The 24,231-nt window shown below is 40.3% G+C and overlaps 1 protein-coding gene across 1 annotated transcript; it reads left to right on the forward strand.

Annotated features, from left to right (window-relative positions):
• Window positions 1–737: 737 nt before the first annotated feature.
• On the forward strand, window positions 738–11,969 carry stk17al (serine/threonine kinase 17a like). Its single transcript, XM_008417050.3, has 7 exons — window positions 738–1,159; window positions 4,271–4,483; window positions 7,761–7,905; window positions 8,458–8,584; window positions 8,688–8,736; window positions 9,331–9,510; window positions 10,337–11,969. The coding sequence occupies exons 1-7, from the start codon at window positions 1,065–1,067 to the stop codon at window positions 10,617–10,619; spliced, it is 1,092 nt and encodes a 363-aa protein (XP_008415272.1). The 5' UTR covers window positions 738–1,064; the 3' UTR covers window positions 10,620–11,969.
• The last annotated feature ends 12,262 nt before the right edge of the window (window positions 11,970–24,231 follow it).

Raw genomic sequence — 24,231 nt, forward strand, 5'->3', positions numbered from 1 at the left:
ATGAGACAAGATCCCTGCATAACAGCTTTCTCTGTGCTGGATATACAGCCTGATGAGGTGAACACATAATATGTGAAAGTAGGTTAAAGCAGCACAAAAACATACTACCAACATTCAGGAAATTCAGGCAACAATTCACAAAGGGCTACAAAATTGGACAACTACTTATTGAAAAAAATGTTCCCCGGTCCAACGAGCCCCAGTTTCAGATGTAATATTAAAATAATAAGGTCATAATTTGCTGTGTGCAACTCCATCTGATGCAGGAACTGGAACTATGTCACAAACATCAAATCAATTCAAACTGGACTCCAATGACCTACAGAGTCACCAGATCAGCTCAATAAAGCAGCGTTAGGATATGGTGGCTGAACAGGAGAGTCAGACCAGGGATGTCTGCAGCAAATGTATCTGTCATGTAAGAACCGCTGCTCAGAAGAGTCAAACTTCTGAGCAGTGCTTCAGAGAACTAATCTATGCCTCAGTGAATGTAGGCAAAAGTGAGTCACTTTTGAAAAGCTGTCAAAGAGGGACACTTTAATCTCGCTAAACTATAGACAAATTTAAACTGATGTTATCTTCAGTTTAGTTTTAGTTGATGTAGCAATTTTAATAAACCAAACAGTATAAAGAAGAGCCTTACGTCAGTTTACCTGAATCAATCAACACCTTGCCTCCATTCGCCAGCTGACTCCACGGTCCGCCCAGCTTAACTAGTCATTGGCTTTGCAATGCGGCGCGTCAGAACAGGGGATGGTTCCTAACGAGACGTTTGTTTCCCCATGTTATAGTAGCAGCCAGACTTAGTTCACAGACACAGTCAAACACTCATGTCAGCAGCATCTACTCGGCTGGGACGCGTTCAGCCTGGAAAGCCTCCCGGTGTTTTCACACTCATTTCTCTGGCTCAAGCCCACTCGTTTTTTGTTTTTTTTATATATTATGCGAGTTGTTAATTGAGCTGTACCGAAAATCGTGTTTTTTTTTTCTCCCCCCTTCACGTTTGTTGTGGAAAGGAGAGTGTTTATTTCCAAGGAGCGACTTAGGTGCCAAACTCAGCAACGATGAACAAGAACGGGATTGTGACCGAAATCCACACGAAGATAAGAAAAGAGCCGTTCTCTACCAATTACGAGCTGGTGGGCAAAGAACTGGGCAGGTGAGTTGCTTTTGTTGCGTTTTTTCTTGAACACCTCGGCGGCGAAAATCCGTCAGCTGACTCTTTGGCAGTGTTTCCTCAGGGGTCAGAGTTTGAAACGATGCATCAATAATCGAAAAGCATGTAAACATTTTAGATTTACTCTCTGCACGTGCTTGGAAAGCGAGTTAATTGGACATTTATTGTGCCGCATTCTGTCTCGTGAGGTAGCAGCGCTTGGCACCGGGGGCGCGCGCACTGCTAATGCGCTTTAGTGGATCTCTGCTTAAAATTTCAGAACAGATTATTGTTGTTATTGAATATTTTAGATGCCTTGTGAGGTAGAATGAACTTAAAGGGTTCCACAAACTGAAACCCTCCTCCAGATGTCAGCGCTGCTGTCGGCGCTAGAAGGACACTAGCGTAAAGCTTCCTACTTATGCATTCACTGCATCACTTTGAATGTTTGGCTCTTCAGCTGTTGCAGTAGGCCCACGTTTGTGGTTGAATATTGTGGTTGTAAAAGTTTCAAATCTCTTGAGCTGGGCATCATATTTATGCTAAATAATTTGTGTCACGGCAAATAACAGTTTCATGCAATAAAATAATCCCCAAAACACAAATTATTGATTTTAGTGCAGACTTAGATCGATTGACAGTTTACACTTCCTGTTTCTATAACCTTTTTTCGTCTTTCATCCTTATGCCTATCTTTCAAGCTTAATGCAAGATTCATGTTTGTTTGCTTGAATTAGAATTTGTTTAATGTAGATCTGAAGAATATATAATTTTTTATTTCAATATCATTGTGAGGAATATAACATTTGCAAAGTACCGTTTGCGGTATTTAGGGTGATATAAAATTTCAGATCCCTGTCATTCAATTTGAAAAAACATACTTGGTAGACTTATCCTGTTCTTTATGCCCACAACTCTTATCAAAATCCTAGTCGCAGGCTAATAAAGAGATTTAAGAGGTAATTTGGTGAATCATAATTGATATCATAATCACAATTTTCAGCATTAGTATTGCAACTTCATGTTGTGTAGCTTCCCTTCATACTGTTGGTACTCTGATTGCTAGGATTGGGCCAGTTTTGCTTTCAGACTCTCTAACTGTGACACCAGCCACTGCTGGCCTCAGGTTGCCCATGAGGTACAGATTAGAGAAACCTCTAAAACTCCTTCCGCTTCTCATGGTTTCAACCCGACAGCATCCTGAGATCAGGCCCCATAATCGCATTAGGTGAAGGAATGTATGCGGACGCACAGCAGGAAATCAAGTGTAAAGTCTGTACATTAATTTGTTCACCACATTAGAGAGAGGTGGTGTCTGTTTCGATATTTCCACACTTGCCTTCCTTGAACATTGTCCAGTTAAAGAAACCATACAGCTCAGTGGCTTTTCTTTCAAGCTTCATCATCTTGCTTTGCATTACGAGATTTAGTCAAAACCAGGAACTGGAACTGCTCTTCTGCATGGGAAACGGGCATCTACAAGCTGCAAGAGCTGTCATTTCACATCTGACATGAGTCAGTGACCTGCTGAGGGAGACAAAGCACAGACGCAACAGGAAGCTGATTTCTCAATCAAATTACCTAAATCTCTCAAGTGGAAGAAGGGGAATTAGTTTTGTGTCACTGTAAAGCTGATGGATAATTGTTTTTAATAGATTCTGTTGGAAGATAAACCTAAAAGTTCCCAACAGTTTCCTTTACATAATGGCAACTTTAAATGTCAGGGTTTAAAAATTCCTCATACATTTGCAAAAAAATTTAAATACAATGAGTGAAGCAAAGCTTCTGCTTGAAATATTACCAAAATGTTCTGTGCTTCTGAAACATGAGTGTGAACATAGCCAGCTGGAAGATGGCCTTGTTTAGTGACCTCTGACCCGCTGTCAACCTTTGAAAAGGCCTCCTGTTGCTCTTTTATGTTTCCACTTGTCACTTCTTTTCTCTCCATATGTAGTTCCCAGCCCACAGATCTGAACTTGGCTAATTAAGTGTAAAAAGGCTGTGACGGCTTTCGTCTTTTTCACGCCGAACAGTGACACATCACCATTCTGTGTGCCTGGTTACCTACACAAGAGATGAAGAGTCTGGGCCTCCCAGCAGCCCGGAGAGGAGCCAAAACAGAGCTAAGGCAGTAGAGTTGCTGTTTTTGGTCAGGCGCATAGTGGTCTTGGGTTGAAAACTGTGTGAGAATTTGTCTGAAACCATGCTGACGGGTGTTTTCATTTATATTCAGTCCTGCTCTTCAGTTTTTCAAATTCAACTCTGTTTTCCCAGAGACTCAGAGTTCTTCCTTGGACATAGATGTTTACCGTGTAGTGTTCACTTTTTTGCATGCTTATAACACTCCAACAGACCTAGAGCAAATTACCCACTGTCTGACCGGGGTCAGGTGGGTGGTCCTGGTCTGGAGGCTGCTGTTTTTAGCTGACTGGTCAGCTTTTGTATGACTTGTCAAAGGAGAATCAGTGTCTCGCTAAGGGACTGGGCGGAGGCATCAACACTAATCCATTTCTCTCCGCTGCTGTCAGCTGGGAAGAAAGGGAAGTGGACAAGGACTTATTATCAGCGTGGGAGGGGACGACGGGTAATTGTGTCAGTTTGACACTTGGTGGCAATTTTGCACAAATCGGACATCCTGCCGCAGCCGTGGGTGACCCTTTGTACCTTCTTTGACTTCGTGTGCTGAAAAGGTTATCTCAGAATTTCTTTTTTTTATCATTCAGTTGGGCGTTTTCTGTTTTTATTATTTGGATTTCCAGCAACTCGACTGTTGCATCTTCGTTGTGCTTATACACTTATGAGGTCCTTGCCCACTTTCAGCAGCACTTGCCAAAAGTTTTAGGCTTATCTGCCTCTTGTCAGACCCTTCTGAAGACTAAAGGCAAGGGAGGAGAATAAGAAAATTCAACTTGAACATCTGATTCCACCCTCTAGCAGAGCAGAGCAGCATTCAAATGATGCTTCTGAACAGCCTCATCGTTGTGTCAGTACATAACAGTTCCTTTTGTCATGCATACATTCATAACCTGCTTCATCAGGAACAATCACTCATTGTCATTAGTTTGTCTCTTCGCTAATCACTCCCTTCATATCTCCCCTTTTTTTGGTTCCCAGGGGAAAATTTGCTGTGGTGAAGAAATGCACTGAGAAGGCAACGGGAAAGCAGTACGCTGCCAAGTTTCTGCGAAAGAGACGAAAGGGAGCAGACTGCCGCATGGACATCTTCAACGAGATAGCAGTGCTGGAGCTGGCCAAGGTCAACCCATATGTGGTGGGACTGCACGAGGTCTACGAAACCAACTACGAAATTATCCTCGTTCTGGAATGGTAAGTCAGCACTTTTAAACTATCTGGAAAAAATGCATGCTCTACTTAAGTATTTCTGTTTGCAAACAAAGTCGGCCCTCCTTGTCCCACTGCTGATGAGATGGATGCTGTAGTAATTTTCTCAATAATTCATCATTTCGGAAAAGCTGCAATCTAATGATGCAGCTTTTCATCACTTAAGATCAGAAAATCTCTTAATCGTCGGCCAACAAAAGCATCCTTTGTCTGGTTGCTCACCCGGTTTCTAGTTGATGTGAAAGATTTTCTTTTTTAGTTGATCTTTACGTCAGAGCACATTTTGTCATGCAACATCCTGTGCTTTGCATGGGCATAGCTTCTGGGTTTTCTTATGAATAGAGACGTGTGTCTAACGCGCAGCCTTGAGTTATTGTTGCATACAGTCTGCCTTATATGGAAATTCTCTCTCTGTGGTTATTCGCTCTTCCTGCTTTACCATCTCAGGTTCTTGCTGTGGCAGATGACAGGAACTGTCACTTTAAATGCTAATGTTGCATGTAGAGTTATGTGAGTAAATGACTTATTGAACCACAGATTACTCATTGAAAATGTGCTGATCAGTGCTTAAGGCAGTGTTCTGCCCTCGACTACACATGGAAACTAGCCAGACGTTGTCACTAAAACAGAGGAATCCTCTTGGCTGTCTGGTTGTTGACTGTTATGATTGAGTGATGTAAGACGTAAATGTCCCTTGGCTGCTACAATAACATTGTGCAATTGGAATTCAGGAAGGCTGCTTAGTGGACGAATTACCTCATTAGAGATGGCTAACGTACCTTTTTACTGTACTGCTCAGTGACCAAACTGAAGACCTCACAGGGCATTCCCATCCCAGACTTGAAATGCTTCTGTAGAACAAAAGCTGCTCTGTGGCAGCATTTCACTACTTGAATCAAGTGTGAAAGGGGAAGTAGCACCACAGCTCAACTCCACATGCCTGCAGAGAAAACATAACAGTAGGTCAGTCAGCATGAGTCCTCAGTTACCCTTACAGCACACGAACAATATCGTAATACTCAGCAGCAGGGCTTTTAAATGTCAGACACCACCGCTTTTTGCTTGCACACGAGGCGTCAAACTTGATGCAACACTAAAGGTGAAACCCATAAACCAGTTCGAAGCAGCATCTCTGAAGTGTCTAACCTCATTTTCAAGAATTGCAAACCATTTTCCATTTCCTGTGGCTTTAAATGCAAGCGTCGAGCGAGGCTCCCAAAAGCAGCACACAGCCCCATGCTTGTTTAAGTTTTCATGCATGCACTCATGCACACGTCACAGCCGCAACCACATCCGTGCCAATGACAAAGAAATGGCAGAGGCTGATTTCTGATAACCTGAAAATGCAAGCTTCGATGTGTCAGTTCCAAAGAAACCTGCAGCAAGATGATGACACATTTTACAGATTGTCACTTTGATGACAAATGAGTTCTCAAGGGTACTTTTAGCCAGTAGATCTCCCAGTCATTGTGACGTAGCTTTTCATTTCCTTTACTTGTTGTGCACATGCCTAAAACTTTATCATGAAGTTTTGTTTTACTTTTTTCAAATCACACACACTTAAAATAATTATAGTAACTTAAAGATGTAAATATACATTGCTTCAGTCTCTTATTTCTTAAAGCAAATCCTTTAATGTTTCCTTTAAATGGTCTCCTGTTTTTTTCTTAATGTCAGTATAACACCAACCTCACTGGACTTCAGCTGAACCATTACCGACACAAAGTATTGTCCAGGAAAGTCATCCAACTGTAAGGTTATCCTTGGTGACACTGGTTGGCAGGGTGCTGACGTAAACGAGTGCCCAACCTCGGTGGTCTGGTCTGCCAACATTGGATTTGATCAAATGACTTCTGCTGCAGATTATAGCAGACTTTGTTTTTTTTCTTAACAAAGACAATGACTTATTTTCCTCTGACTCTGTACCTCACCGTTGAAACTGACTTCAGGCCGGGCCTGTGTGCTTTTACACGTTTTGCCACTGAGTCACTTTTGCTCCCAAAACAACATCGAGTGCGTTTAATGCCTTTCTTGGAAAGAAGGAAAACAAAGCGTTCTCAGTTAAAACATGTTGTCTCTATTGAATTTAAGCAAAACAGACTTTATCAAGATAGCAGCTTCATAGATGGTTCTCTGCTGACAGCTTTATGAGGGCAGTGAAGCATGTTGTCCTTTCAGGTGCTTAGCTGTTCGAACAGACTTTGGAAGTGCTTGCAGGAGGAATTAACGTTGACAGATTTAAGTTTAGTTTTGGAAACTGTGACTCGGGAAGAAAAAAAGGTTTTCTTCTTGCCACTGAAGTCAAAAATATTCAGTGTATTTGAAGCACGAAGACTGGAATTGCATCCAGTTGGTGTAGAAATGAAAAAAAATTGTCAGAGTAAACAGTTTAGCTGCTTTGAGAACCTTCATTATTTATGGAGGTAGGATGCTTGTTGATGCAGTTAAAATTAACAGTTTATGAATGGCCATGACATGTTATTTTACAAAATTTGTTAAAAGCAGAGGCCTAGAAAGAGACAAGAAAATGATGGTTATGTAACATCGTGCCCAGGGCTTGCTCCCAAAGCTTTCCCTCTGAGGATGAAAAGTATGTGTGCCTTCTAAAGCCCAAGCACATGGTTGTAGTTTCGTTTTTTTTTTGTTTTTTTTTTGGGAGGGGAGACCTTTCAGCTTGAGGCTCTGATTTGACTGATCTTGGGCATCTAACATAAATCCACTATGTCTCCACTCTACTTAACTGTGTTGCACAAGAACACCAAGAGCCGTCAGGAATCGGACAATTTCTGCCTCAAAAACTTTGAGTCCAAAATTATTTATTTAGCAAACAAGTCAGCAACTTTGCAGGGTGAGGTTACCCTACCCTCTCTTTGTGACTTCATACAGGTTTAACATAATTTCCTTTTGTATTCACAAATGTTCTAGGCTTTGATTAGTTTTGCATTGTTGGCGTCTGCTTCTTCCTCCTATTTTACTAAACTCAATAGGTATATATCAGGCTGTAATAGATCTTATCACAGCCTCTAACCTCATGTAACATTTTTATCTCAATCATTTTTTTCAAAGAGTAGGAAGGCACACTCACAGGCAGGATGCCTAAAATGTTATTGATTTATGTTCAGCTCTACTGTAAGTGTAGATGTGGTCGAACTTTGATCTTTAAAACCAAAGTACAGCAATGAATGCGTCTTTTGCAGAAATGTAGGTCTCTATATGTTTCTGGTAACTGATGTGATTAATTTATTCCGATGTCTCCATCTAGTGCTGCAGGTGGGGAGATCTTTGACCAGTGTGTGGCCGACAACGACGAAGCCTTCACAGAGAAAGATGTGATACGACTAGCCAAGCAGATCCTGAATGGAGTCGCCTTCCTGCATCGAAACAATGTCGTCCATCTGGATCTGAAAGTAAGGACACAATTTCTAGGACGGGAGGACAAATTATGCCCTTGAGAGGCGCACAGTGATAAAGAGGGTTTTTCTGTTATGCAACCAGAGCTCATTCGGTGCGTAGTGACTGTGTTCCTGTGAGGAATGAGTTCAGTGGTCTTAACATAGCTATTATGTTTAGTTCAATGCATTCTGCTGCAACAATGTGTTCAACCGCTTTCTGGTTTCTTCTTACAAAACCACGCATTCATTGATCTTTACCACTTACCCACCCCCAGAAGTAGACTCGGTTGCATTCACACTTTGATTTTTTCCCAACCTCTAAACAAGCCTGGTAGTGAAGCCAAGAGGAACCCGATAGGCTCAGTGAATGATCTGAGATCAGAACAGCAACCTGTAAGCTAATGAACTACACCCTAATCTTGTCAGGAGTGTCTAGCCAGAATACCTTGAATTCATCCACACGGACAGCTGATGACGCCGGCTGCAAGAGCTCAGGCCACTTCAAGTGTGTATATATAGTCATTATGTAACAGAACTTTGCCTAATCTTTGTGTGTTTTCTCTCCAGCCCCAGAACATCTTGTTGACCAGTGCCAGACCCCTGGGGGATATTCGTATTGTGGACTTTGGCTTGTCCAGAAGGATGGACAAGATCGCAGAGGTCAGGGAGATTCTGGGTACCCCAGAATATGTGGGTGAGTTCTGGTTTCAACTTTTAAATTCTCAGATTCACATGCATCTTTTCACATTTGAGTCTCATAACTCATGACTAATTGGATCTGTGCTTCTAATTTTCAGCACCAGAAATCCTGAACTATGAACCCATCAGCATTGCTACGGACATGTGGTAAGGGTGCTACTTTGCCATTTGTTTTAATACAATAGAATATATACATCACTGATTCAACATGAATAAAATAATTAGAACATTTTCAGGCTTGCAAGTCAAAGAGGTAATAGTCATTCGATTACGGTTTGTAGGTTATTAGCCTTCGAAGGCTGAAGGTTTGAAACCCCTGTCATACAACACCTGGATTTTGATACAAAATGAAATATCTATTAGATAAGTGGTTTGAGAACAAAGGCTAAATATCCAAGCTTAAAGTTGGAAAAATCATTAAAATAATTGTAAAATACAATATCGCTCCCTTGTACATTAACCTTTATAAAAATTGCCACAAAATAGTTTTATTTGCACTTTTAGCAGTTTGTTGTTTTGATGTTTCAAAATATGGAAAAATAAGTTGGTATCACCCAATAGTGTTTTACTTTGGACGTCATTTTGCAAATTCTTCTGCGTTTGTTATCAACTTGGAGCAGGATCATGGTTAAGATCATGGCTCAGAGGAAGTCGGACAGATTGTAGTCATTGTGAATTGTGTGAAACCATCTAAGAAGACACCTTTGCCCCATAACATCCTCCTTCCTCTCTCTGTTCCAGGAGTATTGGGGTCCTGATCTACGTCATGCTGACGGGCGAGTCTCCGTTTCTGGGTGATGACAAGCAGGAGACATTCCTCAACATTTCCCAAGTCAACGTAGATTATTCGCAGGACACGTTTGAAGGGATCTCCTCCCTGGCAGTTGACTTTATCAAGTCCTTATTGGTGAAAAACCCCAGGTGAGGATTTTATTTGGAAACAATTTATTTTTTTTTTCATACGTATGAATGTTTTATTCCTTCACTTTGGACATCCAGTACTGTTGGTCTGGCTTCCTTGAATTGAGAGTGTCAGATTTGCTCAGCAGCAAAATAAGAATCGAAAATATTCCTCGGTTGTGCAATTGACTTGAAGATGAAGTTAATCGGATACTTTGAGCTAAATCAATAATCTGCTTCTATCTGCATCACCTTAAATGGATTTTCACACCAAGGAAGTGAGTCACGTTCGCAACCAGCGGAACTACATGCGTGTGGTTACATGATTCACGTTACTGTTACACAAAGCCATTTCCTCTTTCTGCTAATTCTAACTGCAAACTTGCTTCATTTACAGAAAAAATGTCATTTTATTGATTTGGACACAAAATTAACAGCCTTGCAAGTCTGTTGAGGGGAAAAAACAAAAAAAGTTCTGATTAACTTCACTTCTACCCTAATTAGACTGCTCCAGCGAAGAGGCCTTCATTTGCAGCTATAATTTGTCTGTCTCACGGCCAAAGCCACAATCTCGAGTCAGTATCATTTAATTGCAACAGATTAGCGGTTGCAATGGGGGGGACTGCAAGTTTTTCTTATGATTTTGGGTCTTAATGAGACAAAGGGAACAACATTTTTTAGAACTGAAAGTACTGTTTATGTGGTTTTGCGAAACCAGTGATGAAAAGGAACATACCCGACGTCTGAGAGAATTGATTGAATTCGGAAGACCCAGGCCATCAAATGATTATACAAACTGTTTGGGAATTTCCACTCATCCACAGTGTTATTGTGTTTGTGTGCACAGGAAGAGAGCCACGGCAGAAGAATGTCTCAATCACCCCTGGCTGAACCCCCTCTCCCCCTCCCACCCGCACCTCCACGCGATGTCGGCCTCCTCGCTCGACGAGCCCGAGATGAGCCAGTCGGAATCGGAGCCCGAGAGCCCGGCTCCTTCCCCGGAGCTGGCCTTTGAGTCGTTCCTCATGTGCCCGGTTCAGGGCGAGCTGAAGACGGGCCGCCACGCCTTCTCCTTCAGCGAGCCGCCTTTCCGCACGCGGTCCGAAATAAAGCAGGAGCTGATATGCTGACCCGAGTTTCACTTGCGGTGAGAGACGAGACGGATCCAAACTGAACGGAGCAGAGGCTGAGGAGCCGGGGGGGGGGGCCGCGCTCTGCGGCTGCTTTACGCCTGGCTGCCTTTACTGCTGTGATGTCTTTGAGCTGAACTGTTTGTGGCTTCATACCTCTGCCTGTTTTTGTGTGACTGCGCTTTTGAACGGATTTGGAAAACCTGCGCAGCAGGAGAAGCGTTTGAAGCAGGAAAAAGAAAAAGGCAGGAGATGACACACGAGGACCTTGTTGCACGACTGCACTGCTGCCTTAAGAGTGACAGAACTGAACTCGGCTGCACACTGTCCCCTGCACTGGTTTCGTTTTACCCATCCAGCCTGTTGGACTGGGTTGCAGTTCTTTTGTTCTTCGCGCACCAGAATAATTTATCCCTCTGTTGACTTGTAAATAATTTCTCTGTAATCCTTTGAAGACGGTGAAGAACTGAAACCTGGTTCTATTTAAAAAAAAAAAAATAAGGAAATGCAACAGAGGGTAGCACCTAATGCTGAAGCCAGACATTAAATATTGTTTTTTTTATGTTTATTTATGTTTGACTCATATTGCCTCAGCCCCTTAATATTCAAGCCACATAAATGCCTGAGATTAAGGCTGATATAGTAGCATTCTTATTTTTTAAGACAATCTTGAGCACTTTTTTTTATTTTGTTTGTTGAATTAAAGGCTCATGAAGCATAATCCACTGTTGCACAGTGTACTGTACAAATACTGTTTTTCATTCCTATGTTTTTGCCACGTGACCTGAATATAATGTGCCATGTATTTTTTATTTTTCCCCAGCCACTCTTGTTAAATTCAGTTCAACCTTATATTTTTGGCTTTTGCACAGGTTGCACACAATATTTTGTACCTCCATGGAAGGTTGCTTCTAGATTCATGCTTTTTGTCCAAGAAAGAGGAAACTGTAGAAGTCTGAGAGCATCCGACTGATTATTTAATTTGTTATAAAAAAAATAAAATCTTAACGACACAATCTGTATTTGTGATTCCTGCCTTCAGATTTTTTTGGGAGCAGAGAAATCGGAAAGCATTTCTCAAAATTAAGAAAGTACTAAAATGTATATTGTGAGCTGTGAGAATTAATCTGAAAAAGAAACAATTTTCTACCACCTGTCAACGTTTAGCATCAATACGATATTCCTTTTTGTACAGTAACTTGGATTCATTCCGGTTTTCTGCTCTTGAATTTCAGAAAGGTTTGCACTCGTCCTTGCGGACATCATGTTAATATAAATACATGTTTGTTTATGGCATGCATTGCAAAATGTACTAAGAAAAAAAGAAAATACATGTGCTTTTGTATCAAACACTGTTGTCGTATACTTATTAAAATAGAACTAGATTTAATTTTCAATTAACTAAAGAATTGAAGCACCTTGTTTGTATAGGACAGGGGTCATCGACCTTTACAATTCAGAGCCATTTTTTTCCTTTTGCTTCTACATCACATTTATCTTGAGTTGTAAAAACTACCTGACCCCGTTTGATTAAACGTAGCTTATCAAGTTTTACACGTGTAATATAACATTTAATTGTTTTCCGGTTAAAGGCTAATACCTTTATTCTTTTTTTTTTTTTTTTTACGTCTTGGAACAGTGAACTTTTGCATATATATTTCCTTGAATTAGACATTCGACACAACTAGCATGTGCTCTGAATGTCAAAAACATCACAACATTAAAATAACTCGTTGTAGTGAGAATAGAGAGGCAATGGCCAGGATAGGATAACTCTAAAATGTCTAATGCATTACAAAACTTGGTATTAGATTTCTGTTATTTTTATATCAAAATAATGCTCGGTTCGCTTTGTATTGATTAGGCCAACGTATTGGGAACCACTCTGGAGGGACTAAAGAGACACGTGCACATCCACAGCTTCAGGTCACAGACCTGTTAGACAGCATAGGACATTTTCTATAGTGCAAAAATAAGTGTGCGCAGCACCGATGTCATTAGAGAGAAGAAAAAATGGAGGTGTAAATGTCTGTAACCTGATCAGAACAGATCTCTTATAAAAAGTCTCACTTTTCTTGTTTCCGGGTTCTCTAACTTCCTCCCACAGTTCAGAAACATCACTGTAGAAATTGGTTACCCAAATTAGACCATAGTTGCTTATGAGTGTGTGCATGCCTGGTTACAGGTCCTGTGTTGCCCTTCGATAATCTAGTAAGCACCTTGACCCTCGCCCAGTGTCAAACTGGGCGGGATCTGTGGTCGGGTAAAGTCTTAGTGCTAAGTCTGCAAAATTAGATGAAACACAAAAATACAAGCAGAGATCTGCACGTGTGCAGGAAAACATGCCATCACACATTTCAATAACTGAAGGAGGGTTTATGCACACGAGCACCAGAGATTTGCTATAAAATACCTCAGTTTGCTCTCTTTTCAAAATTAATAAAAAACATCCTTTAATCAGGTGATTGAAATCAAAGTCTGTGCTGCTTTTCAGTACATTTTCCAACAAACATAACTATGTGAGGTTTTGACTAAGATAAGTTTAAATCCTTCCTTGCTACTTTGGCATCACTGCTTGTGCCCTCAAACAAAATTATGATAAATTATTTGAAAAGCAAAGGGAAAAACTCAAATTCTCAGACTTTTTAGCTAACCTCTAGCATCTAACAATTTCCATCTGTTGCTTCTACTTAATTGCAAAGGAAAAATGTCTGGAGGAGGCTCCCAACACATATATATATGAAGTTTTTAACAATCCTGACACGATTTTACAAGGAAACAAGAGAAAATCTTCCTGCCGGAATGCACTTTTGTAGAACACGTGATTGTGAGCGTAAAGCACCTTCACATTTATTGGCACCTCTGGCAAAGGTGTGTTAAAAACTATCCAAAACATTTTAATTTCAGTAGCACAATCTTACACTGAGCATTTTAGAGAAGCAGCACCTTTAACTCGAGTGCTATTTTTACAGAAGAAGAAATGGTCACACTAAAAATATGACACAACCGGTGAATAAATGTTACTGATGCAGCTTCAGATTCTGCTTTCTTTTAAAGAATGATCAAAAACATTCAAGTTTCCTGCATTTTTCAGACTCTCATCAAAACAGTAAAGGCAAGAGAGCATGCCCTCTAGCATGTAGATGCATGTTGCAGTTTGTACCTCAAGATAAGGCTGCAAGAAAACATTTACTCACCAAAACTCAAGTCGAAACAACTGGAACTGTGATCTTCAAGTCTAAGCGGAGAGTTAATCTTGCCACCTCAATGGTAAAAGAAGGAGAAAGATTAATCTAGGACTCCAGAAAACTGCGTCTTGTTTTTTCTGGTGGAGAAAATTTCCTTAAGAAAGTGGAATTTCATTAAAGATTTTACACAAATCTTCACCAATGGGGAGGACGTTGTAGATTTCGGTCTAATGTTTGGCCTTTTGACTGCTTTAACTGAGTCAAAAAAAGTTTTCTGGACAAAAAAAAAAAAGCTAAATGATCTTTTGGTGTTCTGAAAGAAGTTTCTCCTCATTCTGTACTTTTAGGCGCCTAAGCAGAAACTAAAACATCCCAAGAGATTTGCATCAAATCTCTTGCAGGAATTCAACCTTATTTTGATCTTAAACACGGGAAGCCCCAATAAACACAAAAAAAACCCAGCAATAATATGCCGCATGAACTAGTCATTGTTCTAGCACAGACTTTATTTAAACTGATGGGCTGATCTTTTTTTGTGTGTGTCTCAGTTTGCCTTCCAGTGTGTGTTTGACTCTTACTGCTGAAAGACAAGGGAGATCTCAACCCCGAACACACAGCTCTGGCCGGCTTTGCTCGTAAAGCATCTGTTTTTCGAGTCAACATACCTATTTACAGAATCTGAGTATCACAGAGGGGGAAAAAAAATCTGCTCTCTTGGGCCAGACTTCCATAAATATCCAACAGCTTCTCTGAACAGGAAATGCCAGCATCCTTTAAAGAGGAAGCGGCAGTAATACTTAGGTGGCAAAGTTTCTTTCTCTTTCATGTTTACTTGTGTCAGGTTAAACAATATCAGAGCCCAAATTCTTGCTTTAATGTGCTCTTCCTCCTGTTTTCGGCTCTGAGCCGCTTCAGCGGTGCTGCAGCCAATAAGGAGAAAGCCGAACTTCCTGCAGGGTCCTAATCTGGTGGCTCTTTGCTGGATGGGCTGCTTCCCCTGAAGAAAATCCTGCTGCTACATGGAGCTGAGGAATGCCAGAAATGTTCATAACTGGCCTCCTTTCTTCTTCGTCTTCTTCTTTTTTTCTTTTTTTTTTAAACTGTGTCCTTTATGCCTTCCTTCCCCCCGCGTCTCTTCCATGTGAGGTTTGTTTTCTCAGCAGCAGATGGTATTGTTTCCATGCTGCATCCACGCACAAACAGATGCGGTTACAGAAGAGGCTCATTTAGCCACTCTTTCTTAGAAAACTCGGATATTAGATGACCAATAGAAAATGATTTACAACAGATGTGGCCACAGTTTGTCTGATACTTGCGTGTGCAGCAAAAGTCTGGGGAAAAAAACAAAAAAAAACAAAACTTGGCTCATGAAGATTCAACAAATCCCACTATGCGTTTCAACCAGATATGCTGCTTTAGTCAGATTCTTTGGACTAAAATTTAAAGTTGCAGCTGAAGTCTGTGTTGTTTTAAAGTGACTTTGATGCGAGATACTAAAAAGTCTATTTATTAATGAGTCAAGGCAACATTAATAAATAGAGATTATTCCCTTATTATATGAAGTGTTAAAAGTAAAGCTTTCTTGTTTTATTTTATACTAACTGCACCTACAAGGGTTGATCTGGGTGAAGCTCTTACATAACAGTTCCAGGTATCAGCATAACTGTAATCAAACATTTGTTTATGTAAATCTCTCTCCTTCGTCATAGTCAAATAATAAAACACATCTGGGTGGATGATAAGAAGGAGGAGTCATTTTTAAATGCTTTAGGAAAAAGAAAGAGCATTGCTAAAACTTCATTTTACAAAGAATAAAATAAAAAATGACTTCAAATTTTTTTTTACCAAGTGTTAGGAATGGTTATGCACATCTGTCGTTATCGTTGGTGTAGCTCTGCCTCCTCTAATATTCTCTGTAACTTCCTCTATGTACACATGAGGACAAAATACGTTCCGGAGTGTCAATTTGGTTATATTAAAGATACGTGACGCTGTCAACCTTTCAAACGGATGTCAGTTTTCTCAGAAATCCAACATGATCCGATTTTTTTTACATTACCGTAAAAATTGTGAGCCCAGATCCATGTAGGCGTTTTTGTTTTTGTTTTCCCCCTAACTCCTGGTTCAGGTTTTCGCCGTACATCTGCCCTACTTGCTATCTCTCAAGCTTAGTCACATTATCTCCAGATCGCTTTCCGTGCACCGGTTTTCTTGGTAACTTCCCTTGCATCTTGCATGATGGGAAATTCCTTTACACCCGTGTGTTCCTGCATGGTGACGTTGTCACTACAGGGAGGATTTTAATAACAAAGTATTAAGAAAACAAATGTGTTTTCTCTAACGATGGCTCCTTATTTTCTTTTCTGTTATCTGCCTAATAACCACTTCATTAAATCACAAATTTAAATTTAAAAACTAGTGTGATTTCTACAAATATATTTATTCACTACTACAATTCAGGATGTAAAATGGTATTTCTACGAAGAAATTGTCAGTTTTTTATTAATACAAGTCAGCCAAGAAAACATATTTAAACTGTTAAACTAAGTCTTGGGCGACATTTCACTGTTGTTAATCGAAAGGCTTCGACTCAGACTTTTTAAGCACTAAAAATAATCGGTATTACTGCAGCAACGTCAGAACTGAAGTGATGATGACAAGTCTCCAGCTCAAATTAAGGGTTATGTAATCAAGAAGAAAACAAGACAAGACAAATGTTGAACAATAGGGCGTAGCTTAATGTTACGGATCAGCAATTCAAACATTTGAAGGGTGTGTCGGGAACAAACCCGGCTGAGGAGACGGATCGAGCCGAACACATCATCATTTATCATGTTCACACGAGGCATTGGCAGTCTTGCTCTCAGATGCATTCAAATCAGCGACGGCAATAAGTACTTTCAAAAATTCAAAATGTTCTTTTCTGATAAACTTGGTGCAGCTAAAAAAAAAAAAGCCTGACATCAACGGCTGCTATAAATTGAAATGTAGAATAAATATTTGTTGCTTATAGGAAGCAGAAATATTTCATATTGCAGATCTAAAGTTCTTTCCATAAAGAGGCAAGAAATGTGAAGAACAGAACAGAAATGTTGGAGGTTTAAAAGTGTGTTCCCTTCATTTTTACAACCTGTCTTTGCCGCGTAGGTCAATCCCCGGGGTGAGTAAGCCGTCTCCATTCTTCATCACTGAAAGAAGAGACTACACAACTTGGCAAACCATTTGGATTTCTGTCTTAATGGATGCCAAGTCAAAGCCGTCATGCTCCGTTGCTTCATACAATCAGTACAAGATATACGGTTTTAAGAAACATCTTCTTCCAAAAGGTTAAGTTGTTCCAGGAAAGTGTATGTTACTTACTTTACTTATCTGCTTCAAATAGCAGCAACAGGTTTTGAGTTATTTCTGTTCAGAATATCAGAATTTGCTAGATTTCTTGGGTAAATACTCTTGAAGTTTAGAGAAAGTCTAATGATTGTGTGCTGTTAGGGTTAAAGGGTACGATCTGATATGAGTGCCAGCAGAATCTCCGGATCAAAACACAGAAAAACAATCCGGACGTCACCTGACGTTGTGTGCTGGACTCAAATTCTTCAAGTATTTCACAGAAACGTGGCCGACTGTGATGAATCAGACCCCACTTCAAATTCTTCATGTTTAATTTCAGCAGGGGTGAAAGTAAGGGGTACTGTGTACCCCTACTGCAAGAGAGGGGAGCGGCTGTCTGCTGTAAAACATGAACGGGTTCACTGTGCAGCCGTGAGTTCACCCACTAATCAGCCGTGACTGATTAGATTTTCAAGAACAATCTAAAACACGACTTAATCAGTTAATAAATAACTTTTTCCCATTTCATATTGTTTCTGAACTGTTCGTGCTTTGCTAGAGCAATATGTCGATCGCGGAAGGTTTTGAGTGGACCTCGGCATGGACCTTACCACAGGGTCTGCGTTTCATTGGCTAATGCCCATTTTACGTCACAGCACAGCTATCAAGTGCCTTACTGTCTCACAAACTCATGCTAATGTACATTGTGGACTACTAGACCGACAAAAAGTTTTTGCGTCAGGACTCGGGTAAAAAAAATGGTTCTCCGTCAGTGGGGTAATCTGTACAGGCGATGTCAAGTATCCTGATCATGTTTGTGGAACTAAAATTCACAGATTTCCAAAATCTGAAACGGAAAGCTTTGCTTGGATTAAAGCTTGTGCACGACCGCATTTGCAGCTCAACCGCAGCTCAACCGTCGTGGGATCAATAAGAACAAAGGAGTGTCTGCTGGCGTAAGTATTATTGCTTTGCTTTCTTTGTGTTTAGTGAAGGAAAAAAATAAAGTAAATAATAAACACATCCATTTTGAAAATGGCGCAGTTGGTAGAGCTGTTGCCTTGCAGCAAGAAGGTTCTGGGTTCGATTCCCAGCCCTGGTCTTTCTGCATGGAGTTTGCATGTTCTCCCTGTGCATGTGTGGGTTTTCTCCGGGTACTCCAGTTTCCTCCCACAGTCCAAAAACATGACTGTCAGGTTAATTGGCTTCTCCAAATTGCCCCTAGGTGTGAGTGTGAGTGTGTGTGTGTGCATGGTTGTGTGTCCTGTGTGTCTCTGTGTTGCCCTACGACAGACTGGCCACCTGTCCAGGGTGTACCCCGCCTCTCGCCCGAAACGTTAGCTGGAGATTGGCACCAGCACCTCCCGACCCCACTGAGGGACAAGGGTGTAAAAGAAAATGGATGGATTATGAAAACCTTTTAGCCAAGTACAGCATAATGGCAGTACCGATACAACTTCTACATCCTGAAGCCTGTCTGTTACAGCCTTACATTAGCTGAACAGATCAATATGCAAAGTGTACCGTATCTGACATACATTAAAGATTTTATTTCACCTGAAAAGGCTTTTTACTAAACTGCAATCGTCTTAGCCACGCTAGCACCGAGTACCGAGTATCAGGCCTAGGCACACTGAAACATTTGCAAACAACAGAAATCAGTCATTTCAAAACCCTCTAAACCATGAATGCCCGACTTACCTTACAAGAACAATAGGGATCAGTGATCTTGTCCACAGCTATATTTATGCTGAGGGTGTGAGAATCTGCTGTTTTCCTCATCAATCGGTAGCATTTAGCTGTGACTCGCACAATGTTGGAGGCATCCCGTGGTTCAAACACCTTGATGTCGTCCAAAAAAGATGATATGAACTTGTTGGTTCCTCTGTCCATTGTCGTGGCTGATATTTTTTGAAAATTCGGCAGAAATCCAACACTAATCGATTCAGAAATACTCTGTAGAGAGTCAGTTGAAACGAAATATGCCATGTTTAGACATAGAAACTAAGTCCCGCGAGGCTTTGTTTGTGAGCAATGCAGTCACATGGGACTGTCGAGGGGCGTTTCTGGGCGGAGCTTGGTAAGGTCCATTAGGTGACAAACAGAACGCCGCTAGGACGCTGAGACCAGCACATCCTCTTCTGATTGGCTTATCAAACCATTCATAACTTTAGAACAAAACAAAAAAATCAACAAAACATGTTCAAATTAATGACCCCACAGCAACAATAATCTCAGTGATTGTTGTTTCTACAAGGTGTTGCGCAATTCTGTGCGTTTCGGTTCCATTACCAAAATAACCAGCAGAGCAGGAGTTTAAAATTAACTAATCAACTACCGCTGTGTTCATGAGAGGATTATTAATGACCGCAAAATAAATATCAAGTCTGAAAACCTGATATCGACTGAATGTTATATTTTTAACGTAATCTCGGGTTGGCTTGTGGAGCGCAGGAGGTTGCCATGGAAACGGGTGTGCTTAAGTGTGTGTGTGTGAGAGAGAGAGAGAGAGAGAGAGAGAGAGAGAGAGAGAGAGAGAGAGAGAGAGAGAGAGAGAGAGAAAATGTGTGAGTGGTTTTGAGTTGATCATCTGTTCGGGTTGTTTTACCTTTGCTGTGGCTCTTTACAGCCGCTGTAGTTTCTGAACGTTCAATAAACGACAAACTTGGACTAATTACCTCGTTCTTTGTGAGTATATGTCATTTACAATAAACATCAAACACGGTAAATACGTTTCATTAAATATTTAACAAACAAATGTCTTCTACCGCGATAATTGTGTGAAATTAAATTAATTGTCTAATACAAAAAATTGTTTGGCTCAGAATCTAAGAGGCTTTTCCTTTATCAAACAAGTTTTTTGCCTCTTTTTTAGTGGAAATATTGATGTTGATGATACTTTCTTCAAAATAACTTTTTTCAACTTTTATAGCTCCACTGTTGAAAATAAGGCTCTAACATTCACAAATGACATCCAATCCAATATCTGGTTTGAGGTGATTCCTCTGAAACCTGTTGGAGGAAAAATATCCCAACTTCAGAAAATGAGCTTTTAACCTAACAGAGCTCTGTGGTTCCTCCTGTCAGTATGAGATTCAGGGTGAGGAGGAAACATGTTAGGAAAAGAAGTGGAGCAGCTTCCAGGATCTTCAGAACAAACAGGTCATGATGCTGGACTACTGATTATCCCTCTGTCTGGACACAAGATCAATAGAACCAGTTTAAAAGCTAAAATGAATGGTTATATGCCAGACATGGAAAACTGGGATGCACTACATGTCATGATGTTCAGGATTTAGGTCTCATGGCATCTCGAGGTGTCAACATTACAGCCAGTGGGCTGGGCTGAAGGAAATACAGCTTTATTTTGTAGCAATTCAAGAGCAACCCAGCTTATATATATATATATATATATATATATATATATATATATATATATATATATATATATATATATATATATATAGTTGTCATAGTACCCCCAAGAATTTAAAACTACTTTCACCCCTGAATTTCAGGAAGTCGACCAGGACAAAAGGAGAGAGAACATTTCTTTCACGTGTCCCCAGAAGTGCTTGCAAAAAGAAAAACAGACGGGGAAGGAGAAACTTTCCAGCCGGGGCTGAACACCCGTAACCGCTGGTAATGCCTTTCTTATGGTGGCGCATTCATAGCAGCGAGGGAGGCAGAATCCTTTGGTTAGGCAGAGCTATTTATTCCCTCCTTGGAAACGGATGAAGAACAATAAAAGCATTCTAAACAAAGAGTAGCCCAACCTGATGCTACTGCCTGCTTTCCCTCCCCTCTGCGGTGGCCGTGCTCCCCTCAGCATGGGGGCACTTCTCGCTCACAAGACGTTCAGAAAACCACACAACTGGCCCGCTCGGCTCCAGGAGAACTTTTCAACTCGAAAGCTGGAAAAGAAACCAAACCATAACAACAAACGCCGCTAAGTTATTCCACTGAAGGCTCGTTTTCAGCTAAGAGAAAGCAGTAATATCGCTGAAAGTTCCGCCGTTTGGGCCCGCTGGTTCCAGTCCACGTGTGTGCCCACTCGTATTTTCTTAAACTCGAGCTGTAAACACACTTGACCGAGGACCCACGGTGAACCCTAAGTGGTAACAAACCCGGGAGGTGGTCCAGGTTTCAGGCTGACAGGAATTGAAGTCTGGCGGTTTGGATCTTTGGGGCTCTTTCCCAACCCGCAGCGCTCTCTATGTTTACTACTATTGTGGATTAGGGAGTTTGGAGTGAAAACACACAAACTCAAGTACCTCCTTGTGAGAGATTGGACCTTATTGCCATGACACATGAAGCTTAAACGTCAAACAATAATATATATATATATATATATATATATATATATATATATACACTGCTCAAAAAAATAAAGGGAACACTTTAACATTTAAGTGAACACTGAAGTTTTCCTCTTTGTTTTTTGAGCAGTATATATACTAGATCTTCTTCATAGTCTCTACTGCTGAGACTTTATCAGATAAAAAATGTAGTATTTACTGGCAAATTTGGATCATCTTCAGTATTTTATTGCTCATGAGTCAATTTACTGTCCTGAGAGAGCACCACGCCTGGTTGCCTGGATGACACAAAACTACTAAATAAGATAAGATATGTGAACTTTACCGTCATTTATGCTAAACACGTAGCAGAACAAAACCGTCTCCATGCTCAGGGTAAAAGATGTAAAAGACAGCGCACGCAAATTCGACACACAGGCATTGCCCACGTTACAAACCACAGTAGATGTAAAACCAGTGAATAAATTAAGTATATAAAAGAGCAAAGACTTTAGAGAAAATAGTTATCAAAATAGTTAACAGTCCATGTGAGGTCGAGGCATTTAAACCCATGTGATTAGAGAGCCTGCGTATGAAACGTGTGTACAGGACATACAGTTATGTAAGAGAGTTTGGTATCCTGATGGCCCGGAGGAAGAAGCTCCTGCTAAATCTGATTGTTCTGCCGTGCGCTTTTCCAGAGGGCAGAAGTTCAAACAACCCATCTGCAGGGTGTGTGAGATCCAGAGTCATAACTGCCTCAAATCATTTTTCAGCAACTGAACAGCTGCGTCGCCATGAGCAACCTTTATCCGTGGCAACGGTTGCTAGCTCTCCTTGCACTTTCTCTTGTTCAGTTGTGCTCATTGTGATTTTATCTGGCAGATGGACACAATGCAACGCACAGTTGTGCTCCAACGTAAATTGTTTCAAAATTAATATTTACATTAATATTTAAAATGTGCTGTATGCATTTCAGTTTTGTACATCCAGGTCAGGTTTTTATCTCACCACAGATTTCCATCTAAATTTAAGATTTTTTTGTTTTGTTTCCCTGTTAAAGCAAAGCATGGCTCGTTTCTATCAGGCACAGGAAGTTGACTGTAGATAAAAAAGTTATGTCTGAAAACTGGACTGCATATTCGTATTTTTTCTTGCCCCTTTACATAAAGGACAGATGTGTGAAGTGCCTTCTCAACAGATTCTCGTACTTTCACATAAAATCTCAAATTCATTGATGTTTGTGGCTGTAGACTTGTAATATGAGGAAACCTTTAAGGGGTATAAATATTTTAAAAGAAGTAAAAAATGCAAACATGACTTCCGCTGTCAAACATTGTCACTTCAGTGGAACAAGCTGACAGGAAAGTCAGGAGCAATTGAGCAGATACGTCTGCTGTCACATCATTTTTACGCAATTACCATTTGCCTTTTTTTGTCTTCTTCTCTCTTTTCTTTTCGGGTTAAGCAAGTCTTTTACACAGAAATGAAACTTATTTGTAGAACAATCTTACCTAAACATGCGGTCATAAAACTGCCTTCTGTAAGTTATGTCTTCTGTATAGTTTTACTTTCTCTAACTCCATTAAAGAAACACCATCTTCATTACATGTTACATGTTAATGCAGATATTAATCAATGTACACAAAGCAAAACTGGTTAGAAATCACAATTATCATCATGTTTGCATTTGTTTAGCTAATATTATTAATTTTTTTTTAGTTAATGCTGTCCTTTAAACATGATGAACTTATTTAAGCCTTTTATTGGGATCTAAATCCATTGAATTAATTTCTCCAGATGGAGTTGAGGTTTTGGTCAAGGTGGACAAAGTTATGAATTCTTCTAAAAATCAGTCAGTTTTTGCACAACATCTTCAAATGTCTGTCAGAAAACTTAGGATTGTATTTTTCACCATCACTGTAAGAGTAAGCATACATTCAAGTCAACAAAAATAATTACTATATGAGAGGCAGAAGGTGTTTTAGCAGAAGTACTTTACCACACTTTACCAAAGCTAGACTACCATTTTTGTGGAAAATAGGAAATTGGAGAGTGAAAATAGATGTTTTTATTTGTTCTGGTTTCTATTTTACAACCAATACTTCTTCCAGACATTGAAAATCCTCTACAACTTATTAAAACTAATCAGAAAATCTGCCATGGAATTAAGCCTTGAAAGAATAATACAGTTCAAATTCAGGTGGTGCAAAAAATGTCCTCTTATAACACGAAATGCCTCCAGACAATATGCAAAACTTAGATAAACGCATAAAATTTAGAAGTGCTGGTTCCTGAAAATTGCATGTTTTGCACCTGAGACACATTTACTTCCATAACAACCGAGGCAGAAACTATATATGCTCTTAGTTATTTCGCTTAGAAATCTGACCATATAGAGAGAGAAATAATTGTGGGTAAAAAATATGAAGAATGAGGAACATTATTTCACAACTTCAGTGTACCATGGAAAGACAATCTGTCATCGCACAATGAAGTGCAAGATGTTCAAATCACGCCAGCAAAAACATAGCCAGTTCATGGGACATTCAGTATTTTTGGATTTTTCTGGCTGGAGAGACTCAGCATGTTGGTGTAGCTGCTTCTGGCTTATTGAAAAGCACTGACTCCTCTATCTTCTGCGCCTCGATCACGAAAACACCAAAGCTCGAAGCCACAGAACAGCTGCGAAAGCATCCACTATCCCAAAGAAAAATCTACTATAAACTCAGAAAAACCTTTGGACATTCCTGTAGTTTGTCCTGCCAAGTTAAAGTGCACTCAGTCAGATAACGGGGC

This window comes from Poecilia reticulata, chromosome 8 (genome assembly GCF_904066995.2).
Source record: "Poecilia reticulata chromosome 8, P_reticulata-male-v2, whole genome shotgun sequence".
Classification (NCBI taxonomy): domain Eukaryota; kingdom Metazoa; phylum Chordata; class Actinopteri; order Cyprinodontiformes; family Poeciliidae; genus Poecilia; species Poecilia reticulata.